This window comes from Limulus polyphemus, unplaced genomic scaffold (genome assembly GCF_000517525.1).
Source record: "Limulus polyphemus unplaced genomic scaffold, Limulus_polyphemus-2.1.2 Scaffold3895, whole genome shotgun sequence".
NCBI lineage: Eukaryota > Metazoa > Arthropoda > Merostomata > Xiphosura > Limulidae > Limulus > Limulus polyphemus.
Genome location: NW_013669505.1, coordinates 18,177 through 33,976, shown reverse-complemented (window position 1 = coordinate 33,976; position 15,800 = coordinate 18,177). Strand labels below are relative to the sequence as shown.

The 15,800-nt window shown below is 30.8% G+C and overlaps 1 protein-coding gene across 1 annotated transcript in view; it reads right to left on the bottom strand.

The window, feature by feature from the left end:
• LOC106470236 (ras GTPase-activating protein 3-like) overlaps positions 1-15,800 on the bottom strand; it is a 62,306-nt gene that overhangs the window by 30,787 nt on the left and 15,719 nt on the right. Inside the window, 5 exon segments of the mRNA XM_013930778.2 lie at positions 2,282-2,358; positions 2,988-3,144; positions 10,156-10,238; positions 11,153-11,360; positions 11,825-11,945. Coding sequence (XP_013786232.1) covers positions 2,282-2,358; positions 2,988-3,144; positions 10,156-10,238; positions 11,153-11,360; positions 11,825-11,945 — 646 coding nt within the window.

Below are 15,800 nucleotides of genomic sequence, written 5' to 3'. Positions count from 1 at the left end.
AATCAAAAACAGTAATAACCAGAAACCTTAACTACTTACTTATTTTGTAAAAATTGATTTAATTATCATTTTGATCAATCAATTAGTTTATGAAACAAATCAATGTAATTGCTGCTCATAGATAATTGACTATATCAATTAAATTGACAACTGTAGACACCATAAAATGCACAGTAGCTTCTTAATACATTTTAAGTCATTAATTTATGGCTACATAAGAATATGCAGATCATTGGTAATTGATCATATTGAAAGCAAGATATAACAGTGTAAGTAAATAAAAAAACTGTATGCCGAGTGCAAAATAATCATGCCCTCTAATTTTTACATGTGAATGGGGTGTATTTAGTTTGCAATTGTGCTGTGATCAACTAAGCTTGAACATAACACATAATTTGTCATTTCTTGCTGATAAACTCAGTCTTAACTTCTTTATTGGTTTTATTCTTTGTGATAAAATTGTTGTACTGAGTTTACTAATAACAAAAATAGTAGTCTTATAATTAAGAGGAAACCAGACCTATCACAAAATACATACAAAAAAACACACACACAGATAACTATATGTAAAGGAACTCCACAGATATACTGTAACAGGTCAAAATCAAAAGACTTTGCACGTAAAAGAAAAACAGAAAACTAAAGCATAAACTAAAATGTTGGAAGGATAAAGGTGCTTTAGTAATAAAAGTAACTATTGAATTAAGACCCGCAGAGTAGTAGGGATACACCATCTATCATACTTAATCTTTATTAAAAAAATTCACATGAGAAAAGACAATAATAAATATGGCAGGAATGGATGTTAATCAGTTTTTTGACAATTCTGCATTGCATAATGATGCTTCACGTGTCCAGCTTTCAATCCTGAAGTTCCTATTATTTGTGATACTCCTTCTTGTAAGTCAAACAATTTTACTCATGTTCTGAGCTGTAATTGTTGTAACTTACAACATGGAGGACAAATTACTAATTCTTTACATTTAAGAATTAATTTGCATAGATTACAGAATAAGCACAATGTTGTGAAACCTACTAAATTAGAACAATTTCATATACACCCACGTCTTTCTATCGTTGTATTAGAAACTGTAAAAAAAGTAGGCTTATTTACTTCAATGCAAAGATTATATTATAGACTGAAAAACATTTATTTTCATATGGTCTAAGTAACAATTTTCCTAACATTAATGCTGTTTCTTTAAGCAGCAAGTTTTTTAATTGTTAAGTCTTTTACAAAAATTACTTTAAAACAACTAGGTAAAAGTACGAAGATTAATACCATGTTAGAATATTTGAATGGTTCACAAAGTTATGAAACTGCTGCCCTCCCTATTTTTTTTGCTTGTACAGGTGTGTGTGTATGTGGAATTTACTGATTATAAGTCCATCAATTAATGTATTAGCAAACACCATTAATCAGCCAGCTCTATTGGTAATGCTATTCATGTATATGAAATATGAATTATATAGTAAAAAGTGTTACATACCACAAACATTCTAATTTGTACTAACTTATTAAAGAAATCAGTAGCTTCATAAAATTTGGGATAATTGTTATCTACTTCATCTCCAGCCAGAAGAATAGCCAGGCAACACAACAGGCCAAAAAGAAAGATGAAATACTGATTGGTTGTATTTTACATGTATATATATGGATAGTAACAGAAATGTATAAACATTTTATCAATAAATTACAACTATATTTAACATTCAGTAAATGATTTAGCTTGGTTATCACAATACATATAAGTGTAGTTTTAATATGATACTTGTATTTTCATTGTTAAGTAATGTTTGCACACTACAAATAAACAAAAATAACTTCTGATCTACCAACTTAGTAAATGCTGCACATGGATCAAGGGTTATTTGTGCAATTGTCTTCCATATGTCATGTTCCAAAACAATAAAAATTCATTTCTAGATCTTTTAAGTTTTTATTTCAAGTCTATATAAATCATTACTGTAAACTTTTATTCATCAAAGTTTGAAACATAATTTTATTTCTTAATTCTAGTGAAACTTAATGAAATGCTAAGTTTTCTCTATATAAGCACTGGAAGCTCAAAATAATCCAGTATTATTAAGTATTATAATTAAGTATGTTATAAAAATCCATTTCACACTTATTATAAATGTGAAGATAATTATTAGCCACCACCGATGATTGAAAAAATATAAATAAAATTATTATTCAATCTTAATTTTTATTGTCCACTATTACCAATGTCACATTATTATTCACTTAATAACCTTAAAATTATAAAGCTCAACTTACCTTAATTCTACACTACCAATATCTTCTTCCAAAATTTTAAAAACATCTTTTTCCTGGTTATGACTCTTTGATGGAATCTACACATGACCAATAGCAAAGGAAAACAATAATTATTATAAAAACTTTGCAAGATATCACTGTTTAGCAATTATTTACTCAGAACTGCAATAGATATGTGTAACTGAAGTATACTTATCCGAAACATCTTCTCAAGCATATAAGAAAAAACATTTTAATTTGTTTTAATAACAAAACTTCTCTTTAAATCTATATTCATATGTAAGAATTGCAATGTTTACCTAAATCAAAAAATATTTTACTATAATTGTATCGGTATGTCTAATTTTACAAGAGTTTGATTTTTCTAAATGGTTAAAATATTTGATGCAGTAGTAAGAAAATATTTTATTAAAAAAAGATTATTACACTATCAAACAATACAAGATGAAACACTATCTTGTATTTGGTTGTATTTCGATTCATTAAAAAAAAAAATCTTTCAAATTTTAGCAAATTTACACGCAAAAAATGATGACCAATTAGCACTGAATTTTGATTAAATTCTTTAATCAAAGCTAAAACAGTTCATACATTATTCAAAAATAAATTTTCTATTTAGATAAATCATTCTGTTCTTGTAGAACAAATGATTCATTATAAACAAAGAAAATATTTCAGTTCATGTAATTCATTTTGTAGTACTTACATCAAAATAAAAAACTTCATCAAACTGTGGACAGATTGTTTTCTTGCGAACTTTTGTCCTTTTAGTTTCTTGTTTACTAGAACTGTAAAAAATACTGACAGCAGCATATGGGTCACAGGCACCATTGATTATGGTAAGATCATTGCATTCAATAACACTGTAAGTGTAATAAAAGTTTTTGTTGATGAAAAAATTATATACTAATATGGTTTTAAAAAAGTTTAATTGAACTATAATAATTTATGCATGTTAATTAGTGCAAATAATTTGAAACAAATGCTTGTTTTTTCATATTTACAATAACAATAGAAACTTTCCATTTTGTTAAAACTAACAAGCCATTCATTAAAAAAGTCCATGAAAAAAAAAAAGGGAAATGATTAGATTTGTTTAAATTTACGCAAAATATTTATCTGCATTCAATGCTGTGGATATAAAAAATATTATGTTGAATGTAAAATGAGCTATAAATATAGCTTGTTTTATAATATTTTTCAAAAGATAAAATAACAAATAATATTTATTAAATATGATGTATATTAAAGAAAATAATAAAACGAAGATCACCATTTTTTACTTGCACAAACATTTATCTGTGTGTACAATGGAAGATGAAAAAGAAGACAAATTGACAAGTTTACATAGAAGACAACTTAATCAACTAAATATTTTAATGAAATGCAAGAAGAACTGTGTTGTATCAAATAGTATTAAAGTTAAATGTAACTTAAAAAGCAATAAGGTAACATTATTATAAAACGAACTCAAGTTAAAATCTCAGAAGTATTATCAAATAAATGAGGAGTGAAATTGCAAAAACCGAAGTCAAATCATACTATGTGCATCTAAAATTAGCTAGAAATATACAGTGTTTGGTATGGGATAAGTTTGAAGCATCTAGTTGGTGGAAGTGGGAAAAAGTAAAATTGAAACATAAGAATAATTTGAGTAAGAAATTGATTAACTTAATTAAGAATAATAAAATTGAAAAACGAATTTAAAAATGAGTAATGTGGTACAAAATGAGAAGTACACTAAACTGTTAAACAACCCAAAAATAATAAATATGTCGTAGGAAAATATTGCAACAGAACAAATTAAAATTCTTGAGCTAGGTTTGAATTTTTCGGTAGATAACAGTAGGTCAGTGAAAGATGATTTAATAGTGGCTGTAGAAACTAGTTTAAAAAACTGAAAGTTAATGATAATATTGTAAAGGATATTGTTAGAACATCAGTGGCAAAAATTCTAACTTCAGATACTAGGAAAACTAATAGAAACTTGTATAATCATGAAGTTAATGAACTTCGCACTATTACAGATGATATGAACATTGTTATTTCTAAAGCAGATAAAGGTGGACAGATTGTCATATTAGATAAAAATGTGTAAAATGATAACATTAAACAACTTTTAAATGACGTTTCTTATATTAAAATCAAGAAAGATCCAACGAATATAATATGTAATAAAGAAAAAACTGTTGTAAAAACCTGCAGCATTTTAACAGTCAATGAACAAAGAAATCTTGTACTGTCTCAGTTTAATTTACCTAGGTTTTATGCACTCCCTAAGGTACATAAAATCGGGGTACTGTTCTGCCCTATTGTGGATAACAGAGGGTCGTCAACACATTTGGTGGCTAAGTTTATTGTTAAAAAGTGTTTGTTTTTAACAAATTCGCATACATACTCAGTTAAAAATTCATCGAAATTTGTAAAAAAGATTAAGAATATGGACATAGTAGAAATTGATAGACTAGTTTCTTTTGATGTAGTACAATTATTTACAAATGTACCTGTAGAAGAAGCATTAAGTTGTTTTGAAAATAGATTACTAGCTAGTAAGAGAAGTACATAATATCATGAATTTAACAAGATTGTGTGTAACAAATAGTTATTGTAAGGTGGAAAATAATATTTACAAACAGAATAAAGGTTTGTCTATGGGGTCATCCCTATCACCATTGTGTGCTAAAAACAGCACTGATAAAACCCGATGTGTGGATAAGGTACGTGGATGACACGTTTCTGGTGTGCCGACATGGTAATGACACGTTAATTGAGTTCCAGAAGCATCTGAATTTGATCAGACCTAATATACAATTCACTTTAGAAGTTGAAGATGATGGTTGTTTAAATTTTTTAGATGTTTCTGTAAAAAGAGAGAAGGGGTTTCTGTCTACTTCTGTATACAGGAAACAGTTCTCAGTTGCCATGCTGCTGCATGTGAGATTGTGTCATCCATGGTCACAAAAAATGTCCTCATTTTCATCTTTTATTTATAGGGCTATCAATATTTCATCATATGATGAAGATTTGATGTTAGAATTAATGTATTTAAAATAGGTAGCGATTGATAGTGAGTATCAACCTCAAATCGTAGATAGGATGTACAGTAAATATTATAACAAACTTCAAATTTCTGGATGTACGAAACTGGAAATAATAAAAAAGGAAAATATAGAAAGAATATGTTTGCCTCATGTTTTGCCATGGTCAATAAAAATAGGTAATGTGTTTAGGCAAAACTTGGATTGCCAAGTAACATTTACTCCTCAATTAAAATTAAGTCATATAATTAATGGTTTGAAAGATAAAATTGAATTGAGGGATAAATATGATATGTACAAACTTTCATGTACTTGTGGTCTAAGTTACATTAGACAGAGAAGTAGGAACCTAAAATTCAAAGTAAAAGAACATCAAAATGCTGTTGATAAATTAAAAATGGGTGAATCGGCTTTGGTGGAACATGTGGCAAATTTTAAACATATTATTTATTGGGATAATGTAAAAATTCTTATACAGTTAATGGATAAAGATGAATTAAATATAAGAGAATCTTTAGAAATAGTTAAAAACAAAATAAATTTAAATAGAGATTTCGGACCAGGAGCCACCTAAATAAATTTTTGAAAATTATTGTTGTAAATGGCACCATTGTACTTGTATGATAATTATACATGTACCTTTGGTTTATAAGCAGTTATGTGTACTTCTTGATGGATTCTCCTGAAGATGATGTAATTATTTACACCGAAACATGTTTAGTTTTATGGTTTTTTTTAACTTGTATATTTCTTATTTTTTAACTTTACAAATAAATGTTTGTGCAAGTAAAAATGCTGATCTTCATTTTATTATTTTGTTTAACATCTTTGCACAAGAACTGTCAGTTTTTACGTATTATGATGTATATTTAAACTTTAAACATATATAACAAATACACTTTATTTAATTTACTTACTGTTAAAAAAGTAAAATGAGAATGAAATACTTTAAGAACATATTGCACTTTAATTTCAGTGTTAATTTTCTAGGAATTTTTGTGAGTCTGAAAAGTTATTATTTTTTAGGAGCTGCTTTCAAAAGCTGAACTCACTTTTACACAAAACTATTATTTTTAAAATTATACTATGATACTCATAGAAACAGAAATTATGGCAACTGGAAACATTTGAGATGTTAACCTTGCTCATCTACAGACTGGGAGTGAAAGTCGATGAAGCAATTGAGGCTTTAAAGATCGATAACAGGACACCAATCTCCTGTTTTCTTTGGGACAACGAACAGATGGGAATAAAAGCCTGGAGAGAGAAGAAAAACCTGTTCAAAAGTGTCTTTCTGCAAGAGATCCAAAACTGTGTCTGGCAACAAACTGGATCCTGAAAGAAACTGGCACTGAAGACAAAGTAGGAGGGGAGGAAAACAAAGACCCAGTCTCTCTGACAACACTTAAAGGACCCAACAACTGGCTGCAAGTGGTTGACAAAGGTGAGCAAACAGGGCCAACTGTGCCAGAACCAAAGAGATGGTCACCATCAATTCTGACAGTGCTGAAAGTGACGGTGAAAGTACTGATGGATTGGAGCAGAAACATGAAACGGGGGGAATAGGAAGAAGAGAGGAAGCTGGAGGGCAAAAAACAGTAAAATGGAACATGAGAGGACACCCCCAAACAATAAACTAACAAAAGAAATCCAGAAGATGATCTCATAAATACAAAGCAGGCAAATGTGCTTGAGAAAGTAGGGTGTCCCTGCTTAATAAATCCCAACAATGCAATCACATATGGAGAGACAAAGCAGACGAAGCTTGATGTGCTAATGCAGAAAAAACAGGGAAATGAGTATCCAACGAAAATATTTCAGGGGAATGGTGGATAAAGGAGAGATAATAATGTAGAATAGTAAGAGTGAGCCAAAGACAATAGAATTGGGTAGGGGAAAGGCAAAGAGATGAGAAGGGATTGGATCCCCAAGAGACTGCAAAATCTGAGTCTAGAAAGTGAAATTTGGTCCAGCATGAAGGTGAGAGAGAAACTGATCTACAAGGACCGGAATATCTGAAGAAAGGGGAAAAACAAAATAATCAGAAGTTGGGCCAGAAAGGAGCAGGGAAGGGGAAGAACCATAAGACACACGAGAAAGGGACAAAAGGTAACAAATCTGAGAAACCATATTCAAGAAGGATGAGGTATATCAGTGGAGTAAACGAGCTGTCAAAATTGTCGTCCTCTTGAATAGGGTCCTCAGGGAAAGGAATATCTGTCTCCAGGTCGGAAGATGAACATGTAAGGCTCCAACTCCCAGCACAAAATGGGTGACACCTCCTCGACAGACAACGAGAAGCCGATGCCAGAGTAGCAATCTGTCTAGCAGGACAAAAATCTTGTGGATCCATGCCAAACGAAGTTGTAGTAACAAGAACTTGAGAGTTCATATTGTGGAAAAGAAGGGAAAAAATAAACAAAACCCTTTCACAAAGTAAGTAAAGACAACAGAAAAAAATGTTATCAAAAAATAAAGTATTAATCTCTGGCACGAGCAAAAATGTGACACGTCTACACATACAAGTGCCAGATCAAGAAGTGATGATTGAGCAATCAGTATTGAGGGAGTCAGCTGCACTAGAAGGGTGTGTCACACTCTAATTAGCACAGAAATACCACATGGAAACACGCGAGTTCAGGTAGGAGTCTCAGGGCTAGTGATGAACAAAAAATTGAGGAAAGCTAATATATGAGGAAAGGTAAGGTATCATATGGGAAATACAAATATCAGAAAATTCACAATACTTTATGAACCTTAAACATTTTATATCAATAACATAATTAACCCTTTTGCGATGAGTGAGTCTTAACTGCGCACATCATGGTCTTTTAGTGAGTTACTTTCAAAATTTAATTAAACTACTTTTTATTTATGTTATACCAATTAGTATAGCATAAGATTGTAGCTAATAATCCATATTTTAATAGTACATACGTTTTAAGTTCTAAATTTCACAAGGCAATATTTTAAAAAATCCTGAATTGTTAGGAATGTGACATTTTCTTCAGGCATCCCCTCTTCCCTATTTTATTCACCACCCCTCCAGTAAATACAAACTTTAATTTCAATTACTTACTATAATTTTCTTTGGTTACAGAGTCATCAAATAGAAAATCAGACCCCTCTTGCCACACCCACCTATCACATCCTCTCATAGTTCTCTCTTACGTTTATTTCTATATTATGTATACAAATAGAAAGCCAAGGTTTTCATCTATCAAATGAAATATTATATTATGTTGTTTTCTGAACAGAGAATTTTCATTTTTTAGTTAGTATAAGCTTTGTTCTCATGAGAAATATAACCAGCTTGGATGAATTTGTAATGGTTTCTGTCACCTAGTTAGAAAGCCAGAAAAATTGTGATAGATAAAAGAAATTGTCTGCTTTTTGCATGTTACTATTCTATGTTCTTTGGTGCATTATTTAATCAAATAACTATTTAGTGCATTATTACCATTAGTATAAAAAAATATATGGTTAAGTGTTATTGACAGTCAGCAGCAAAAAAAAAGACTCAGGTAAGTACTTTATTTCTTGTTTTTCATGTTTATTCTTTATTTATTATTATCAAAGTAACTAAAATGTAAAATTAAGGATTAGGTTAGTTAAGATTAGATAAGGCAAAATAAATAATAATAATATAATAAAAATGTTTCTTGAGGCATGCATGCGAGCAGCTAGAACTTGAGTAGCTCGTGGGTAATGTAATTCGATAGCATAATGTGAGCTATACACTCCCCAAGTGATTTACAACTTATAATGGCATGAATAGTAGTGGTTAGTTGTTCAAAGGGCAATCACAGAGCAATAAAACAATAATATTTAAGTATAAATAGATGTATACTGTGAGTTTAAAGCTACTTAGGATAAATGAATATAGTTTCATTCTACAATTTGAAGTCATTCTTGTAAGAAAAAAAGGGTAACTTAGAATTATTTCAATTTTGTTTTTTGGTAGTTATGAGGTCAGTCAAATTTACCGACCCCGTATACAGTTAAGGTAGAGAATATAACAGATAAAATATTAAGTTTTACTGAACAAAAATGTTTGAAATGTATTTAGGAGGTTTTATAGATTACACAAATGATATGCAAGATTTTTGGGACGAAGCATAGTTTTTAATCATAACATGAAAATCACTTCGCAACTGAACTAGTAATGAAACATACTCGATATATTCACAAACAAATCTTTTGTAAAATTGCTTCATTAAAAAATCTAATTTTTTGTGTACAAAAGACTTGCAATGTTTACTAAAAGTCTACCAAATTTTGTGAAGATACACAACTGCATTAAAAGTTATAGTATAAATACTTAACATGTGCAAATGTGTACATGAACTTGTGTAATTTATACTGAGCCCATCGCAAAGGGGTTAAAAAATAAGATTTTTTTAAGAACTGAAAAAAAACTGCACAGCTTTATATACGGTTTATAGTAATAAAGTCTGAATACTAATCAAAAATTTTAATTTTAGAAAATAAGCTATAACTTGAAAACATTAATTAATTTTAACACTTTTTTTATATAAACATAAAATTCTAAACATAACATCCTTGAAAAATAAAATCTCATTTTAAGTCTCAAATTCACATACATGATTAAAAAAATGCAAATTCAATAATTACAACCCATCAAATCTAGACAAAATTAGCTATTATTTAACTGTAAACTGTGAGAGAATAATCTCATGTTTTACACACTTTAAAATAAGCAGTTTGAATGATTAATTAAAATCTAATCTATGAATAACTTATTAACTTTTGTAATTTTGAACAATTACAAAAAAAAAGATATTTAATGATACACATTCTTATCTGAATACTTACCGGACATATAACCTGTGAGAAAATGACCCACTTCCTGATGATTTCATAAACTGGTTAAGTTTAACATGGATGTGAACCTTGCCCTAAATATAAACATGTTAATGAACACCAAATTCTTTTTTCAGTTTTATTTCAGTTCTAAAACACTTTTTCAGTCACTATCAATATCCATGAAGCATAGATCAGACTATATTTACAATTTGAAAAAGCTTGCTTGGATTGGTCAGTAATATGAATGTCCATACCAATGTCAGTTAGCCAGTGTTTTTTCTTTGTCTTACCAAGTATAAACAGCATTTTACAATGATTGTGTTCAACACTAGATCAAAGCTATTGAGCATTATTTAGTTGCTATGTGGCCATTCCAGTGATAGTTTTGAATAGACTGCTTCTGACTACTGGCAGTCCTAACAGCTTTTGCTGTAGGTCTGTGACTTGTGTTTAAGGAAATGGTATATGGTGGCCACAAGAAAAAATTGCTAGTGGTGAGTGAATTTCATCCGACAACAGTTTTTTAGAATTTTGGTTACTGACATAACATACAGAACTCCCCTGAAAACCATGACTAACTCTAACAGCACTTGTAATTTAATGCCAAAAACAAGTTATTAATGATTTTATTACCAATATTTTTGAAGTAACATAGATACTTTTTATTCTAATTAAAAACTAAACTGCTGAAAGTATAAAAAAAATTTGAATTATTTAACGGTTAATCATACCACTACATTGCACTTCAGAGTTCAAGGTTAAAAAAAGGTAATTTATTGATTGTAAATAATTATTTGAGTATAATATTTTTTAAACTAAAAGTACATTTTTAATATTCTATTTAAGTAATAATTCCGTTTAAAAACTTAGAATAATGCTACCTGAATTACAAAACATGTAAATTTTAATCAAATAATGGGCTAATTACTAGGTAGCATACCCACAATGACATATTTTCCAGAGAAAGCACAAGCACATGGTTAAATGAAAATAAAATAAAAACTACCTGTACTTCGGAATCTGCATCAACTGGAAGTAATGGAAACCAATGATCTTTCCCATGATATTTGTGGAGTTCTTCTCGCTTGATTGCAACTTTACCAAGAACTTTTTCTTTACATGTATTTACAACTCGTTCTTTATCACAAAGGTAGATTGAAAGAAAGCGGAATTTTCTGGGAATCTCACATTCATATTCTTCCCCAAAAAAAGGTCTATAAGTAAATATGTGTTATCCACAATTAATTTCAAAAATTACTGCTTAAAAAAAAATCTATTGAATTATTTTTTATGGCTGATGTAGACAGTGGTTTTCAGCTTAATATAGTGTTTTATAATATTTCAACTTGTTGAGACATTTCAATTTGCTTCTGCTTGAAAAACTACTGAAGAGAAGCACAAGCAAACTGAAAAGTTATCAAGCCCTAACAGATAAGCATCTGAAGTTCATAAATTCATATGGAACAAAAACTTTTAATGTTTCTATCCAAAGATATTAAAACAGGATCCAAACACTAATGGTGCTAATTAACATGATTTAAAATTGGAAAATTGTGATTTATCTTTCTGCAAATAGATTTGTCTGTTTTAAGTACTACAAATATTATCCACCTTAACACATAAAATTTCACGTGAATTTCAATTTCTAAATATTTCAAACAAATAAGATAACACCTACTCTAAGGTTTTCTCTACAGTAGCAGTACGAAAAATTTCTTCTTGGTCTAGACTGATTCTACAGTAGATATCTCTCCAGCCAACTGAGCCATGACTACGAGGAGGGAGATTTTTTGCCTGGCCTGTATAATAATAAAGCAAATCATAAGATATCAGTTATAAGAATTTATTTGTGCACTGTAAATACTGCTTGAGGAAACATTTTTCTTTCAGTGCAAAGTCATTCTGGTGTTTATTTAATAAACAAAATTCTGCTGTTTCTTCATTCAAATTTTAAGCATGCAACTAGAGCTGATTATTTCACACAAAGAAATATACATATACACATGGTAACTCTACTGATCAAACATCACAAACACAGCTCAAAACAAATTATAAATCTTGTCTTAGAATAATTAACTATAAAAAGATGTTTCAAAACATTTCTTAAGCAATAACATACAAGTATATCAAGATTTTAGACTTTCTGATTTTATTATACATAAAAGGAATTATAGTAAATGAACATACATATACTACTAAATTCAGTACATATATATATAAAATGTAGTTCTTTATTCAGAAAAACTCATTGTCATGATTTGCACCTTATATGCTCACCTATGTCTCCAATTCTTAATTAGATACAATTTTTTTTTATAAACTAATTACTAGCTTTCACTACTGTTTATTTATGGTACTCCTGTTAAGGAATGGTGAGGTTACTGAAAATATAATTTAGAAAAATATCACCCATGTATCATTATTTGAGAAATAAAATTTTTCTTTCAATTTTCAATAGATCACAACATTACAAAACATGCACTGTTCTTCTTCTTCTTATAAAACTCATATTTGAAGGGAACATTAATGAGTTTGTGGAGAACTAACAAACTATGCAAAAACTAGTGCTAAAGAAGTAGCTTTTGAGCACAAATTACTGAAACAGGCTACAACTGAAATGTGAGTCCACATTTTTTTTTTCATTTTTTTTTTTATTCATCATGTTTTTATTCAATGTATTAGGTTAGATAACAAAAAATGAAGAAAAAATTCTTGAGATCAGCTCAAGCTACCTGCATTAGCATTTGTAATTTGACTGCTTGTTTACATTAAGTTTTCCTGTTGTAGTTAATTGCCTGTTACACATCTAGATAGGGTCTAAAGGACATTGTGAAAATGTCAAAAAGCTGAGGCTATTATGATAAATAATTGCAATTATCTGCTACAATCTACAGTCATTCTAGAAAGAAAAAGGTATTATTGATTTTATTTGGTATTTTTATATTATTTAATTCCACTGTACTTTGATGATTTTGTTACAGTTAATGTTAATAAAAGAAGATATAAAATATAAATTTTACCAAAAAAAAAAAGCTTTTCATATTCATCTAGGAGGTTCTAGATGCAAATAAAATATAAAGACTGTAAGATGAAAAGAAGTATTTTTTATTTTTATCATAAAAATTAACTTGTGTACTTTTATTTACTATAACAAACTTATCCTTTAAAGCTGTTCTTGAACCAACTCCTAAAAGAAGCAAAAATTAAAACCCTCCCTATATTTTTGAGAAAATAATTTATTCCCCTATTAATCTCTAGTAAAATGCCAGCTTCCACTACTGTGAAAGGAAACTTATTAAGTAAGCCAATCACCCTGTTTCAAAAATATAATTGTCTTAACTGGAGCCTAAACTGTCTGTTACAAACCTTAAGCTTCTGTCCTCTCATCCTATCGTCTTCAAAATATAGCACAAAGAAAACAAATGCCTTCATCCAATTGTCTTCAAAATATAGCACAAAGAAAACAAATGCCTTCATCCAATTGTCTTCAAAATATAGCACAAAGAAAACAAATGCCTTCATCCAATTGTCTTCAGAACATAGCACAATGAAAACAAATGCCTTCATCCTATTGACCTCCTACATAATCTAGTAAACTTCAATAAGATGACCACTTAAGAAAGAGAAAAATATATATTAATCTATCCCTAAATGATACTCTTTCCTTCCCCCATAATTATTATAATAGCACTCCTCTAAACCATTTTCAGTAGGTCAAGTCATTTCTTAAATAATGAGACCAAAACTGTACACAGCATTCTAAGTGTGAGGCCTCACTAATGTTTTGAGAGGTACATAATATTAAAAGACTGTTACATAACAATAACTTCATGTTGACAGGTACAACACATATTCACACTGTTACATAAAAGAAGTTTATAATTTTCCTATACTTAAAATGTATTTCTGATAACTACTTACCTCCTCTCACATAAATAGCTATTCTTGGTCGGTGCTGCCCTCTATATGCAAAATTTTTTTGCACATGCCACAAGTCTTGAAACTCCCACACATCTAGAATTGACTGATTCCAATGCATCTTGCATGCAAATCATCATGCGACAAGCCTCCACCAATTACTCTCACACTTCCCACCCTTCTTCCCCACTGAAAACCGGTGCTAACATTTTCTGCCAAAACTTGATATGTCGGTAGATTTGAATAGAGGAAGTCACCTGTGTCAAGAGAGTATGACGTACTCTTAAGAGGTAATGTACCTTCATAAGTTATAATTTTTTCTATACTGAAAATGTATTTCTGATAGGTACTTACCCTCACATAAATAGCTAGAATCCCACATTGAACAGGTGGAGGGATTGGTGCGAGGGAAAGAAAGAAGCATCTTTGAAAGTGTCTGAAGGACACTCCCAAAGAGATCTTTGGAGTAGAAGATCCTACATGGGAGACCACACCACTTCTGTACCAGGTATACTCTTTGCCCAGTGTGGAAAAAAAGTGTCACAGATATGGGCAGAAATAGGAAGTAGCACATCCAATAGGGAGAGAACTATGGTTGGACAGAGATCTGAGCCATACGATACATGAATTTCGGTCCCATAATACATAAATGTGGGTGAGAATGAAAGGATGTGCCTACAGGTGTAGAGTGGCTAGGGCACGATGGACCATACACAGCAAGTCAACTACATCCAAAACTGACATCCATGCAGGGGTAGGATGAGGATCATACTGTCAGTAAGTCAACTACAATCCAAAATGCAGCCACCAGGAACTGAGATACATGTGGGAGTAGGAAAGATGATCATACTGCCAGCAAGTAACTACAATCCAAAACTCAGGCCCCCTGGGAACTAAGATCCATGTGGGGGGAGGAAAGAGGATTATACTGCCAGCAAGTGACTACAATCCAAAACTCAGACCCCCTGGGAACTGAAATCCATGTGGGGGAAGAAAAACTCCTTTGATTGGGATCCCTCATCCTACCCCCTTGTGGTTGTTGGTTCCCAGTGGCTGAGTTTTGGATTTAGAGCTGAACCAATCAACGCAAGTCTTCACACATGTATTATAGATGTCTCTATTCCCTCACTCAGTTATACTCTTGTTACTCATCGTGGTGGAGGTACTTGCAGAATAATATGGTTCTTTCTCTTCCACTATCCCTTGATTTTTTTATTATTCTGAGGATGTTATGGCACTTGGGGTAGTTCCTGTCATTTTGATTTTGAGTGAGATGGTTTACATTACATGGGTTTCCAGATTGATCGATCAATTTCTCATACTGCTATCATGTGTCCCATTCATTAGGTTGGGGGATATGAGATTCCCTCTGGTTTCATGAACTTGAGGTGAAGACAATATGATCCTAAACTGCAATTTTAACAGCTCACCCTCAAGATATATAAAATGGAGGACAACTAGTCATCTACACCAGCAGAACACCATCACCCTACTCTCAACTAAATGGTTTAGTTTATGTAATATTTTCATTATCTCATTCAGGAGGATACCTCCATGGTCCACCACCCCAGCAGCTTGGAACTGGAATGTGGTAAGAACTCCCAAACTCCACTAGAAGAAAAGTGGTGAGAAAGTGTGGTGGAAAGTCTGGAGGAACAACAACAACACCTGAGAAAGTGCAATGGGTGACCACAAAACCCTATTTTGAAAAGCAGACCACACCGATTTATTCAATA